Source organism: Narcine bancroftii, chromosome 1, assembly GCF_036971445.1.
Source record: "Narcine bancroftii isolate sNarBan1 chromosome 1, sNarBan1.hap1, whole genome shotgun sequence".
In the NCBI taxonomy this organism is placed as follows: Eukaryota; Metazoa; Chordata; class Chondrichthyes; order Torpediniformes; family Narcinidae; genus Narcine; species Narcine bancroftii.
Window position 1 is genome coordinate 352,493,413 of NC_091469.1, and position 15,520 is coordinate 352,508,932.

The 15,520-nt window shown below is 40.4% G+C and overlaps 1 protein-coding gene and 1 long non-coding RNA gene across 4 annotated transcripts in view; one reads left to right on the forward strand and one right to left on the reverse strand.

Annotated features, from left to right (window-relative positions):
- The window catches only part of LOC138749517 (uncharacterized), a 145,884-nt gene that overhangs the window by 56,580 nt on the left and 73,784 nt on the right, over positions 1-15,520 (reverse strand). For both annotated transcript variants that reach the window (XR_011348721.1, XR_011348716.1), the window contains 2 exons: positions 13,351-13,463; positions 150-277 (listed from right to left, as the gene is read on the reverse strand). This is a non-coding gene — a long non-coding RNA (uncharacterized lncRNA). The remainder of the gene's footprint in view (positions 1-149; positions 278-13,350; positions 13,464-15,520) is intronic.
- LOC138749511 (uncharacterized) overlaps positions 1-15,520 on the forward strand; it is a 92,442-nt gene that overhangs the window by 42,395 nt on the left and 34,527 nt on the right. For both annotated transcript variants that reach the window (XM_069910942.1, XM_069910952.1), the window contains exon 4: positions 6,456-6,599. In XM_069910942.1, the coding sequence (XP_069767043.1) occupies positions 6,456-6,599 (144 nt within the window). The remainder of the gene's footprint in view (positions 1-6,455; positions 6,600-15,520) is intronic.

Genomic DNA, 15,520 nt, shown 5'->3' on the forward strand with positions numbered 1-15,520 from the left:
TGAAGGATTGAAATTCATATCATTGAATAATCAGGAATAGAAGTTAATAGTGTCGGTCATGGTGGCCGTGAAACTACTGCCAAGAAATTGTCATTAAAAACCCATCAGGTTCAATAATATCCTTCAGGAAGGACCTTTGTTTCCCTTACCTATTCTGTCCTCTGTGTGACTTCAGATCCATGGCAATATGGTACAGTCATCACTGTCCTCAGAACTGGCCCAGTAGCCTCTTCATTAGCAAGTCAGTACAGCCAATAAATGCAGGCAATGCTCACATCTTTAAAAACAAAAGTATTTTTAATCTTTAAGAAAATTCTGAAAAGAACACAGAATAAAGAGTATGGTTTGCCCATTTGTTCTATCTCTGTGCATATTAAGTGCCTGTTTGACTATGTAACGTTTGCTCAAGAGCACAGTTAACTGCCAATCTAGCACAAGACATGTAGTATGCAGTATCTTCACATCTTGAGGAGTCCCCTAGGGTCAAGAATATCTTGTTTCCACTCCAGTGGTGACAAACTAGTCTGATGCAGCTTCCACATAGTCTGCTGCTGGTGGGATTTTATCAGGTTGTTGTGGGGGGGGGAAATCAGATGGATTGTTTGGATGGTTGTATGTTATTGCACTGGAGAGACCCAAAGCACTGAGAGGTCTCTATGTCAGTTTTAATAGTTTTGAGCAAGGGATTTTTATGATTTCAGAGATTCCAGTAAGAATTTTACACGTTGATCATATTATAAAATGTCACGTCCTTCTCTGTTCTCCTGGAAATTGTTTGCCTTGATGGAGCTCAGACAGGAACAATTCTTTCAGAAAACAGTTATCAGTGAATTGATGAGGAGGAAAAAGAGACTGAAAGGAGGCTATGTATAATTTAAGTGCATGGAGAAGACATTGACGTTTTGGAATATTATCTGGCAAAATATGTAATTATCCTTTTAGGAAGGAAAATGGAAAAGCAAATTATTATTTAAGTGAAGTGAGAATATAACATCTTGTAGTACAAGGGAATCGAGGGGTCCTTGCACAGCATGCAGGTCCAACAATTAATATGAAAGATTGGCTTTTTTTGTAAGGGAAATAGAGTAAGGACATTTTGAGGCAACTGGTGGGATGACCCTGAAAGTACTACATGTAGTTGGGACTGCACATTTAATTAAAAAGGAAGTGCTTACATTTGAGGGAATACAGAGAAGGTAAATTAGGGTAATTCCTGCAAGAGATTGAACAGGCTGGGCAAATACTAATTAGAATTTGGAAGAAAGAAAAGCAGTCTTATTGAAACACAACACTGAGTGGGATTCACAGGGTTGATGCTGTGAGAATGTTTCCCCAGTGAGGTGTATCTTGAACTATAAGGCATGGTTTCAGAATGTGATGCATATTTAGTGGATATGAGAAGGAATTTCTGCTCATCAAGGATCCTGATTCCTTGGAATTCATAATCCAAGACAGATGTGGAGACAGTAGCATTGGATATTTCCAAGACAGATATTTGAACTTCATGGAGTGAAAGAGTATGGGAAGAGAGCAGGAAATGCCTAGATTGTATCAACCATAATCTTATTGAATGACAGAGTAGGTTCCAGAGGTTGATTACCCTAATTTTACTCTAATTTATTACAATTTAATGTTCGTACAAACCGTGGTCTTCATCAAAGGATGCACAATAGACCTAAACAGAGTGGAGAGCAACAACCAACTAACCTGAATCATTGCATGAACCATTTCCCCAATATTATTTGCTAAGATATTTTATTACACTTCCTGCAAGATCCCCCCTGGAGTGGAGTTAATCAACAGGACAAAAGTAAACTGTAAACCTCCCCTCCAGAACCAGATCATTCTAACTGGACATGGGCACAAACAATGAAATTCAAGTTGTGTATACCATTATAATTGTACTCGTGGGTTATTTGGTGCAGAAATCTGACTCTGAATCCCTCTATGCCCATGCCCTTCATAATCCCAGAGAAAAACCCAAGTGCCAACCAGTGCTGCAGATTTTATCAAAGGTGAAATATCTCTTTCATGCAGTTCCTGTGTGAGCACTCGTGAGATTTAGTTCAGATTGGCTGAGTTAGGAATTGAATCTGTAGGTACAATGAGAAATGAGAATTATCAGCAGATTAAAGATTCAGAAAATTTAGAAAGCTGAGGATGTATAACAGGTAAGATCTTTGCAAATTAACAAAGAGTAGGTTGTGGAGATGGCAACATGGGCAGTGGAATGTTCCAATTGCAGGATGTGGGAAATCTGGGAGAACACAATTGTCCCTGTCGACTACACCTGCAAGAGGTGCATCCAGCCGCAGCTCCTGACTCTGGATCATTCGGGAGGCAGAAAGGGGAGGGTGATAGACAGAAGCTATAGGGAGACAGTCACACCCAAGAGGCAAGTGGCTGGGTGATTGTTAGGAGAGGAAAGGGGAATAGGCAATCAGTGCATAGCACGATGTTCCTCTCAACAATAAGTCTAATGTTTTGTATAATGGCGGGAGTGGGGGGAGGAGGGGTGGGCAAGATCAACCAGGGAGAAATTGTAGTGGTCAGGTCTCTGGCATAGAGCCTGGTTCTTCAGCTAAGAAGGAAAGGGGGGAGAAGAAGAGCTATAGTGATTGGGAATTCAATAGGCAAATAGATAAGAGGTTCTATGAACAAGATCAAGACTACAAGATAGTATGTTACCTCCCAAGTGCCAGAATCAGGGACATCTCAGATTAAGTCCAAAGAATTCTGAAGTGGGAGGGTGAGTAGCCAGATGCCATGGTCCACTTTGTTACCAATGACATAGGTAAGAGTATGGATGAGATCCTAAAGAGGGTACATGGGGACTTAGGAAAACTGAAAAGCAGGACTTCAAGGGTGGTAATCTCAGTATTGCTGCCTGTGCCATGCATTAGTGAGGGCAGGAATAGGTCGTTATGGCATATGAATGTGTAGCTAAAAAGTTGGTGTGTGGGGCAGGGGTTCAGATTTATGGATCATTAGAATCTCTTCTGAGGAAGGTAAGACCTGTACAAAAAGGATAGTCTGCACCTGAACTAGAGAGGGACCAATGTCCTAGTGGGCAGATTTGCTGGAGCTGTTGTTGAGGGTTAAACTAGTTTGGCAGTGGGGGGGGAACCAGCAAATGATGGCAGAGAATAGAGCAGAAGGTGGAATATGTTGTGATGATGCAATGTGTTGTGAATTTGTGAGGAACTGTTACAGAAATATGGCTGATATAAGACAGGATTGGTTGATGCAAGTGTGGTGATATGTAATTACATCACTAGGTCACCAGGGGTCATCCCAGTGACCTTGTAAATGAAGCAGTCCAGAGCTACAGTCTCGCCTTCCAGGTTTGTCTTGCAGAGAGACAAGACCTCTTAGTGTACATAGTACTTTATTAAAGCTGTCTTATACTCGCTCAGCTGTTGTGGTTATTGTCAGTGCAGCAGGTAAGTGCCAAAGTTTAGATGTTTTAAAAGATGTAGGATGGGAGGTAAAAGAGTGGGGGATAAAGCATTACTGGTCAGGGATAATATCACAACTGCACAAAGGGAGGACTCTGTGGATCAGAAATAGAAGGGGAGTAATCACTGTATTGAGAGTAGTCTATAGGCCCCCAAATAAACAGATAAATAGGCAGATTTTGCAATGATGCAGAAATAATAGGTGTGTTGTTATGGGAAACTTCAACCTCCCAAATATTGGCAAGCACCTCCTTTCTGCAAGAGATGTAGATGGGGCAGAATTTGTCAGGTGTATCCAAGAAGGATTCCTGACACAGTATGTAGACAACCAACTTGAAAAGAGGCCTCACTGGATCTAGTACTGGATAATGAATGGTGATAACCCGACCCAAAGCACTTGGTGCCCACCGAGAGGTCTCCATACCAGTTTTAATCGTTTAGAGCAAGGGATTTTTATGATTCCAGTAAGAATTTTACACGTTGATCATATAAAATGTCACGTCCTTGAATTGTTTCCTCTGTTCTCCTGGAAATTGTTTGCCTTGACGGAGCTCAGACAGGAACAATTCTTTCGGGAGCATTTGAGTAATAGTGACAACCGCTTACTTGAGCTTTAGTTTAGCTATCGATAAGGATGAAAGCGGACACCATGGGAAAGTGTTTAATAGGGGAAAGACGAATTATGATGGGACGAGGCGGGTACTAGGGAGTGTAAATTAGGAACAGATGTTTAGGGGCCACTTGCACAGGTTTCCGGATATGTTTGTCCCACTGAGACAGGGAAAAGATGGTAGGAAAAGGGAATCGTGGTTGACAAAACAGGTGAGACAGCCAGTTAAGAGGAAGAAGGAAGCATATATTAAATATAGAAAGGAAGAAAAACCAGGAAGGGCTCATGAAAATTATATGGTAGCCAGGAAAGAACTTGAGAAAGGACTTGGGGGGCATGAGGAGGCCTTGGCAAGTAGAATAAAGGAGAACCCCAAGGCATCTTATGAATACGTGAAGATCAGAAGGATGATGTGAGTGAAGGTAGGGCAGCTTAAGGATAAAGGAGGCAGAGGAGGTTGGGGAGGTCCAAAATAAATACTTTGTTTCACCAGAGAAAAAGATCTTCATTAAGGTGAGGTCAGAAGAGAACAAGATAATATGTTGGACCATGAGATTAAGAAAGGAAGTGCTGCATCTTCTTAAAAACATTAGGATTGATAAGTCTCTGGGAACAGACGAGATATACTCCAGGTTGAAATGGGAAGGGGGGCGGAGCTCTGGCAATGATCTTTGCATCCTCCTTGGCCACAGGGGAGGTGCTGGAGGATTGGAGAATGGCAAATGAGGTCCCCTTGTTTAAAAAAAAAATGGTAATTGAGAGACTCCTGCTAACTATAAACCAGTGAATCTTACATCATTGGTGGACAAACTATTGGGGAGGATTCTTAAGAATAGGATTTACGAGCATTTAGAGAAGTCCCGTCTTCTTGAGGATAAACAGCATGGCTTTGTGAGGGCAAAGTCATGTCTCATGAGCCTAATGAGCTTTTTGAGGAGGTAACTAAAGAAATTGTTGAAGATATGGTGGTAAATGTGGAGTATCTGTATTTTACTAAGGCATTTGACAAGGACCCCAATGGGAAACGTCCAGAAAATCATGAGGTATGGGATCCTTGGAACCTTGGCTATGTGGATTCAGAATTGGCTTGCCTACAGAAAGCAGAGAGTAGTAGTGGACAGAACGTATACAGCCTGGAGGAGAGTGACTAGTAGAGTTCTGCAGACATATTTTTTGGAACCAATGCTCTTTGTGGTTTTTATAAATGACCTGGACAAAGAATTAGAGGGATGAGTCAGTAAGTTTTCAGATGACATGAAGGCTGGAGGTGATGTGCATAGTGTAGAAAGTTGTCGTAGATGACAACTGCATATAGATAGGATGCAGAGTTGAGTGGAAAAATGGCAGATGGATCAATCAGGATAAGTGTGAGGTGATTCATTTTGGTAGGTCAAAGTTGATGGCAGAATACAGTGTGAATTGTGGGATACTTAACAGTGTGGAAGAACAGAGGAATTTTGGTTACTGCGCAGGTTGATAGGATAATTAAGAAGGTCTATGGTATGCTGGGCTTCATTAGTCAGGGGATTGAGTTCAGGAATCATGAGGTAATATTGCAGCTCTATAAATCTGGTGAGACCACACTTTGTCTTCAGTTCTGGTCATCTCATTATGGTAAGGATGTGGAAGCTTTGGAGAGGATGCAAAGAAGATTTAACAGGATGTTACCTGGATAGGAATATATGTCTTATGAGGCAAGGTTAGCAGAGCTAGGGCTTTCTTCTTTTTGAGAGAAAGATGAGAGATAACTTGATAGAGGTCTACAAGATTATAAGAGCCATAGATAAGGTAGACAACCAGCACCTTTTTCCCAGGGCAGGAGTAGCAAACACAAGAGGACATCTGTACAACGTGAAGGAGGAAAGTTTAAGGGAGACAACAGGTTTTTTTTTACACAGCGTTGTGGGTGCCTGGGGTGATGGTGGAGGCTGGGACAATAAGAGCATTTAAAAGACTATTGGACAGACAGACAGATAGATGAAAGAGAAACAGTGGTATGAGGTAAGAAAGGTTTAGTTTTTTTTGGGAAAGGTACAGTATATATAAGTCAACACAACATCGTGGGCCAAGGATCTGTACTGTGCTGTAGTGTTCTAAAAGAAAACTCCATTTTATCCAAAATTTAGAGGTTACTTGTAATAATTAATCATTATTAATTAATATTAATTAATTTCTCACTGTTATCAGCCTGCAGTTCTTCTCCTTTTAATTTAATCTTTGCTTTATATTGCATTGAAAGTAGAATCCTAATCCAATAAATGTTACTGTTCTGGTTAGTGCTAAATTTGAGGTAGATATCCCCATGCAGAGGCAAGAATACTGCATGAGATAGTTACTTGCAGCCGTGTATTATCATTTTGCCTGAAATTATTTTGTTTCCTTCACAGTGAAGAGATTTGAAATTCTCCATAAAGGGGACTCGGTGACTGCTACACAATGCATATGTAAAGCAAATTATCACTGCTCCCAAGATTGTGAATACTGTCTCAAGGACAATCCTTGTTTCCCAGGCTTTGAAGTGAAAGAAAAAGGTGAGGAAATATTTTAGAAACAATGTAATTGAGAGGCAAAAAATAAAAATCCGGGCAGCCCTCTTAAAGCTGCAATTTATTGCAGAAATCAGGCAGCATATTTTGATTTAAGGTTCCAGTTGAAATATTTCAAATCTTTAGTATGCTCTAAAATTCTAAAGAATTACCGGTATGAAATGCATTGGCTTATGCCTTTCACAACACCTTGAACACTTGGCAAACAATGAAGTACTGTACATTTGAAATGTTGTAACATATCTCTTAGAATGCAGACAGATAACATTTCAAAAAACAGATTATAAACAATATTATGTTTTTAGAGATTATTTTTGAATGGTAAATTATAACCAGGCTATGGGAATAGCATCTTCTTGTTCTTTTTTCACATCGAGTTATAATCCAATTGTCTACTATCTAATCATTTGGTAAGTGGTACAGCACCTGACTCGTCCATGTAATATTTGCCTTGCTAGCTTTTTACTCACTCCATTCAACTCAAGGGGCTTCCGTTCCAACACTCCGTGGGAACTTACAAAAAATATCAGAAAACTACAGATGCTGGAAATTTGCAAGGAAAGCAAAAAATGCTGGAAAAACTTAGGAAGTCAGGCAATACTTGTGAAACAGTTAATGTTTTAGGTTGAATACCTTACTTCAGAAAAGTTATGGGTATGATGAACTGTCTTTGATCTAAACCATTAACTGAATGAAAAATTATGAGTTTATTATCATACATATTGTACAATGTACATATACACTGAAGTGTTTCTCTTTCCACAGATGTTGGCTCACCGGAGTTTTACCAGCATTTTCTGCCCTCTGAACGTACCTTACTCATTTAGAAAATGTATTATCAAATCACGTAACATCTAACAAACTATGAACGAATAAGTGTTGAGGTTAATTGGAACAACATCCAAATAATTTGGAAAATCTGCTAGTTCACCATTACCAAACTATCGGTGTTTACTTGAAATAAATGGGATTTGCTATATCTACTGCAGAAGTAAAAGGGGACCCTGACTTAATACTTCAACTTTATGTTCTCAACACTAGACTAGTTTTTTTTGTGCCTTGTTCTCAGAAGTGGATCTTGAACCTGTACCTTCTGATTTAGATGGTACAATCTGAACTGCAATCCCAACTGCTCTCTCAGATATGGTGTGAACCAGATGCAGAGGGCTGAGATAGTGATGATAATTGATTATTACTTCACTACTCTGTATGGGGGTAGATGTGGAAGAATATTGGGAGGTTTTGTGAAGTTGCAACTAGACCGTATAAGTCGTCAAGAGTATCAAGTTCCTTGGTGTGCACTTGGAGGAGAATCTCACCTGATCCCTTAACTCCAGCTCCAAAGCCAAGAAAGCCCAGCAGCACCTCTACTTCCTGTGAAGGCTGAGGAAAATTCATCTCCCACCCTCCATCCTCACTACATTCTACAGAGGATGTATTGAGAGCATCCTGTGTAACTGCATCACTGCCTGGTTTGGAAGCTGTACCACCTCAGATTGTAAGACCCTGCAGAGGATAGTGAAGTCACCAGAAAAGATCATTGGGGGGCTCTCTTCCTACCATGACAGACATCTGCAACACACAATGCACCCAGAAAGCAATAAACATTGTGAAGGACTTCACACACCCCTCATGTAAACTTTTCTCCCTTTTGCCATCTGGTAAGAGGTACCATAGCACTTGGGCCCTTATGTCCAGATTGGGCAACAGTTTTTTCCCCAAGCCATCAGGCTCCTGAATTCTCAGAACATGTGGATAGACTACTATGATGTTTATAGCAATAAAGAAATGTGGTTTCTTTTTAAAACAACCAGATTTATTAATGAAGCCACCAGCACTAAAAACAAAACATACACATGGGAAGGCCTCCATCTTGAATCTACTAGAGATGCAACATTCCCCAGATGCTACACACTCCATCTCTGACTCCTACTGGTGGTTGCACTCTATCACTACATGTACCGTGGACTTGTCTATGTCCTCATATTTTAACTTATATTTATGTAAATCTGCTCTGTGGTCCTGGAGAAACACTATTTCGTCTTTACCGTGCAAAGCATGGTATGAACAACAAATAAAGGTGACGACTTGACTTGACAAGCCAACAGTAGATTGGAAAGGGACAAACATCTAACATGACTGCAAGACCTGTCCCTCAATGGGGTCTCCTCAGTTCTGTTCTCAATATTTTAGTGACCTCTCGCAAACTTTCCCATGGTGACACCACAAAGTTACTGAAAGACGAGCAGATTGTGGTCCTACCACCACTGCTTTTTACAACCATCAAGGTCAGTGCCAGTCTGTTGAGGTCAGGGTGAAAAATATATGTTGGAGAACAAGATAAAAACAGTTTATCAAATCCACCTTCCTCCAGAATAACAGAATACCGTTTTATTCTCTGTCACGCTCAGTATTTAAATCTGCTGACAGATGCTGGCCCAACTTATTCATGCTGACCGAGCTGGTCCCATCTATTACCTCCTGCCTGTGGGACTGTGCACCTCCCCCTACCTCTCCCCACCACCATTTTGTTTGGGCAACTGTCTGCAGTTCGTTCATACCTTGATGAAGAGCTCAGCCCAAAACGTTGGCTATGTATCTTTATATTTGCTTTTTAAAATACACTGTTTCTCTAGCATCGTGTTTTCACTTCAGTCACAGTGTCTGTGTCTTTTTGTGTTTTAATTGCGTCTTCTTTGCACAATATGCTCTAAAGTGAGGCATCAGTTCCGCATTGAGCATCAGATAATATAGGCCTCAAACATCACATTTAACTAAGAACAAAGGAATGAAGAAACTCTCTGTCATCTAGAGTAGATGCAATATATTTGACAAGCAAAATAGTTGGAAATTAGATGATCTAATTCATTGCGAGATAGCCTGAATGAGAGAGATGGTGACTGAATAATGGCTCCCAATATACTCCGGTCACAACCTTGGTGTACTTCAAGCAGCTTGTTTGATGGATAGCTAATTGGCATTGTTCATTATAACCAGCAGTCATTTTTAGGAGGATACCTCAGCAAGCGATATTAGTTACTGCTATGCTGTGGAAAGATTTTCTCATTTGATGAAAAGATTTTATGGCAAAATATAGAAAGCTTTAATCACCTTGAATTCTAAATTAGAAAATTCAGTGCACAATTGCTCTCTCCTCATTTGCATTAGAGACAATTACTCTTTCTGTCATGACTTAATTGCACCATGTCTTTTGCATGGAGCCATCGCAGTTTGACTCAAGCATGGCTCAATGAGCTGATTTAAATAAGACTTTGCAATTTCCAGATCCATTTCTGTCCTATTCAGTGGCCACTAGTTTCAAATATCATTCTGAAGGTATAAATAATTGATGAAACTATTTGATGTTATATACTCTGAAAGGTGTTATCTATACAAATATTATATGTTTAACACATTAGAAGGATTAGAGATCTGCAGTTTTCCCTGAATCTGATTTTTTAAAATCTCTAACTTTTTTAGTTCTGATGAGAATTAATTGACAAGTCATAATCAACCTTATTTCTCTCCCACAGATGTCAACTGATCTGCTGGGTGTATCCAGCACTTCCAGTACATATGTTAATGCTTGAGGTCACTGACTTTGTCTCAGATCCAGAAAAAGTTAGACATGAAGCAGGTTGTTTTCACAAGTGCAGAGCAACAGGGAAGCTGGGAGTGGAAGGAGAAATCAAAGGCAAAGTTTGTGATGTGCTGGAATGGAAAGGTAATATGGAGATGATGGAGCAAGGGAAGAAAAGTTTTGTTGCCTTTGCCTGATCAGGCCCCCCAAATATCTCCAGCCCCTTGGCAATAGGTTTAACTGATTCTTAAGTGAATTGCCACAGCAAACTACTCAGTTGCATCAAAGATAATGTCCCGGTGAAGGTTACATCACCACATGGACTGAACTGGCTCAAGAAGGCGGCTCATCACCATTTTCTTAAGAGCATTCAGGTATGAATTTATGGGACCAAAAGAGCATTAAGTTGGTGCAAGATTGTTATGAAGCAGGATATTTTATTTATTTTCAAAGAATGAAAGAGAAATGTGATATATCTTCGAATACTCTTTTTTAATTATTATCAAGTTAAAGCCTTACTGTTGGATAATTTTGGACATACTTTACGGTTACATAGACAATCTAAGTTTGAAATTTTACTTACTGAGGGTGGCAAGAAGGGATTTATATCTGAGATGTATGCTTTATTGCAGGATAAAATTCTTAAGCCGGATATTCATAAATCTAGATTAAAATGGGAGAAAGATTTAGCTATATGTATTTCTCAGGATGACTGGATGAATTTATGTAGGGATAGTATGACTTAAATTGTAAATGTAAGGTATCGATTGGTTCATTATAATTTTATTCATCAATTATATTTAACTCCGGAGAAATTAAGGAAATATAATTTTATTCCTTCGGATTTATGTTTTCGATGTCATAAGGTGGTAGGTTCTTTTCTACATTCTACTTGGTTATGTGAGTCGGTGAAACCCTTTCGGAATAAACTTAAGGAATTTCTAGAAGTTGTTTTGAAAGTGAAATTTTCATTAGATCCTGTGGTGTTCTTGTTGGATAATATTAAGAGGATTAGTTTAGAAATGAAATTAAATAGATTTCAAATTGCTTTTTTGAGATTGGCTTTAGCTGTGGCTAGAAAATGTTTGGCAATTACTTGTACTTGGAAAAATGAAATTGATTTGAGTATTCAGAGATGGCACATGGAAATGAGATCTTATATTCCACTGGAAAAGATAATACATAATTTATGTAATAATTATTCCTTTTTTTAAAACTTGGAGCCTGTATTTGGATTATGTGGGGTTGAAATCCCCTTTCCGCACATTAGTGCTCCGAACTATGGTAATTAATTGATGAATTTTATGTTATGTGATCTCCTCTTTCTTTCTTCTTTTCTTCTCTTTGGGGGTAGATTAGAGGGGAGTGGGAAGGGGTGGGTGGGTTAGGGAAGGGGTGAGGGGTTGTAGGGGATTAATTTTTCAAAAAAGCATATGTATTTTGTCTTTCTTTTTAAGTTGTATTCATTAATTGTATGTTCAACATATCCATCGTGATTTAATAAATAAAATTTTCACAAAAAAAAGAGCATTCAGGTATGGGCAAAACATACTATCCTTGCCTGTGAAATCCACATTTCCTAAATGATTATTTTAAAATTACAAGCTTTTTAAATGAATGCAGGGGAGCAGATGTAGTCTTTTACAGTTACAAACAATGAGCAGCCAACCCACTACCACACATCTGATCAGAACAGGAGAAAAGGGAGGAGTAGACCATCATGTTCTTTGAGCCTGCTCTGATATACAGTAAGCTCATTGCTAATCATAGTCTTGATTCCACTTACCCACCTGTTCCTATAATCTTTAATTCCCTTACTATTCAAAAATCTGTCTATCTGGGTCATCAAGACATTTAATAAGGCTGCCTCTACTTCCTTATTGAGCTGAGAATACAATAGATCAACTATTCTCTGGGAAAAGCAAATCTTCTTAGTCTGTATCCTAAATCTACTCCCCAAAATCATGAGCCTCTCTCCCCTCAACATCCCTCCATGGGCTATTTTTTTTAACTTTATCTCAAACTTTGTTTGTCTTCTAATTAGATCTTGTGCTAACTGGACATCACATTTAACACAAATACTCAATCAAAAAATTGACCAGCAACACCTTAAGAAAATCTTAACTGTGCATCACATCAATGGTTATGCATTAAATTAGGATGTGCCTAAATTCATGAAAGGATCTCATCCAATTTTGCACAGATCCACATGTGTTTCTGTGTACCAATCCCAGAAGGACATCAGACCTAAAGGAACAATCCTACTCGCAGCCAGATGCCACGGGACGGTCGACAGAAAAGTAGGCAGCGAAGGGGGGGGGTGGGGGGGTGGGGAGGAGACATCCCGAGGTTACTAAGTTATTGTCTGTCTATTTATGAATCTGAACTGCAGAGCAATGTCAGAAAAATGTTCATGATCTGCGAGGTATGTGGCAGTAAGCTCTCCAATAATTTTAAATATTGCACCTTCATTCTTACACTTACTCACACTTGAATGCATCATCCACATATTAACCCTCCTCCCAATGCCTATCCCACCTTTGACGTGTGGATCTCTTCAGCATACCCATACAACACCAACTTCCAAGGGATCAGAATGAGAAGCATAGTCACTGTGTTTTAGCTCTTCCACAATTGCAAAGAATAGGAAATATGCCACTATCTCTCTGCACTCAAGGACATCATATTCTTTAGTTGAGCAGATTTCGTAGGGGGTTGAGTGGAGCCAGAATATTTGAAACCCTCTCTGGGACCCATGAGCAGCCCCTGACACTGCTCTCCATCAATCCCCTCACATAGTGGCCACTCTGGAGCCACACGCAGACAGAGACAACACAAACTCTTTTTGTCTCCTCGCCCTGCTTCATGAAAACACAGAAGAGCTGTTTGGTGCTTTTCAGGAACAAAGGCACAGCTTGATAATCCACTGAGCAGTCGGCTGCTCTGTTGCATAACAGGTAGAACACATTGGCCATGCAAGTATTCATCTCGGCTCGAAGGTCGCAAGGACTAGATATTTGTGACATGGTATTTGAAGCTGGCTGATCTCCATGTTCCAAGCTGATGTAATTTTGGAGTTGACTGAGTGCCAGCAGATCTTTGATTCAATGCTAGGCAGACCTTTGAGCTTCAGTCCATTAATGCTGTTTTGCTCACCTGCCAAAATAGCCTCTCAAACTCATCCACCAGAGCCAGAATCCTCAGATTGTTCCTTTAGTTATCCAGGGCCACAGTGCAAGATAAGTGATTCTGTGAGTCATCAAGGGTAGCTGTACAGACACCAAGTGAAAAAGCACAACATTTTAGCAGCTATGTTGGAGCCACACAAGAGTCACTATGATTTAGTTGTAAGATTTGTGAGTGCCAAGGGCAAAACAGTGTGTATGTTATATTCCACTGATGTGTAATTTGATTTGAAATGTAAATTTTAGTGAACACATTAATACTGCTGCAATGCAGTCTCATTTTGTGAAAATTCTTAATTGTGAAGGGCCTGCCGTGCCTTGTGTAATAAGTTTCCACGTGAGTCATGCAAATGTATCCATGTTTAATCTTGATTACATTGGTGCTTTCCCCTCCTTACAAGTTTTTTTTTAATGTAGACATACAGCACGGTAACAAGCTAAAACGGCTCATGAGTCTGCACTGCCCAATTTACACCTAATTAACCTACAACCCCCAGTACATTTCAAATGGTGGGAGGAAACAGGAGCCCCTGGGGAAAACCCACGCACAAATGGGAAGAATGTACCAACTCCTTACGGGCAGAGCAGGATTCGAACCCAAGTCCTGATCACTGGCATGTAAAGGCGTTGAGCTAACTGCTACGCCAACCATGCTGACCTCATTGTTATAATGCTTTATCACTGACCCTATCTCATCTGCATGAGACGATGTGGACTCATGCCATTAATGCATGATACTTCACACTGTTCTGGCAGTTTTGATCACAATTCATTATCATATTACAGTTCATTACTATGCTGCAATTCTCCACCGCTTGTTCTATTTGTATTTTGGTTATTAAGGTAACCCCAGAGGAATGGGATCCTGGAAAATATAGAGCGGTAGAAGGGAAATAATATTGTGCTGTTGAAAATCTGCTCCACTCTCTTCCCTTTCAAGGATCGTCCTGATACACCCTAACCCTAATGAAGGGGACAAAAGACTGAGAGCGGCATGGTTAGCATAGCGAGATGACATGGTTAGTGTCGTGGGTGGCATGGTTAGCATAGCGAGATGACACGGTTAGTGTCGTGGGTGGCATGGTTAGCATAGCGAGATGACACGGTTAGTGTCGTGGGTGGCATGGTTAGCATAGCGAGATGACACGGTTAGTGTCGTGGGTGGCATGGTTAGCATAGCGAGATGACACGGTTAGTGTCGTGGGTGGCATGGTTAGCATAGCGAGATGACACGGTTAGTGTCGTGGGTGGCATGGTTAGCATAGCGAGATGACACGGTTAGTGTCGTGGGTGGCATGGTTAGCATAGCGAGATGACACGGTTAGTGTCGAGGGTGGCATGGTTAGCATAGCGAGATGACACGGTTAGTGTCGTGGGTGGCATGGTTAGCATAGCGAGATGACACGGTTAGTGTCGTGGGTGGCATGGTTAGCATAGCGAGATGACACGGTTAGTGTCGTGGGTGGCATGGTTAGCATAGCGAGATGACACGGTTAGTGTCGTGGGTGGCATGGTTAGCATAGCGAGATGACACGGTTAGTGTCGTGGGTGGCATGGTTAGCATAGCGAGATGACACGGTTAGTGTCGTGGGTGGCATGGTTAGCATAGCGGTTAGCATCAGTAATCAGGACCGGAGTTAGAATGCCAGGGGTGTAGGTCAGTCAGGTGTAATTGGGCGGCATGGGCTTGTGGGCCAAAAGGGCCTATTACTCTGCTGTATGACTAAATTTAAATTTATTCTTTCTTTTTGAGAAAATTATAAATTTTTTTAAATTTTAAAAACTGATGGTCTGTGGACTCTGTCCACAGAATCACACCACATTAATCAGATTGAATTGCTGGGAGCTGAATAAAACACTTGTGTCCTGTGGGGTCCCTTGGAATGGCTTCTTAATCATCGTATCACAATGGATTTCCTATTGAGGAATGATTGTGGACTTCATTCACTTGAGATGTTAACCTCTCAAAAGCATTTCCCTTATCTGATGAAATTGTTGTTAATTGTGATTCTCTTCGTTGCTCTGGTGACATCAGTACAGAACAGCAGTCCAAAAGGATTCAAGGTTGACTTAATTTGGCAAAGCTTGCAGAGAGGACAGAACGATGTAGGAAAAGGACCATTCGGCCCTTCTCGCTTATT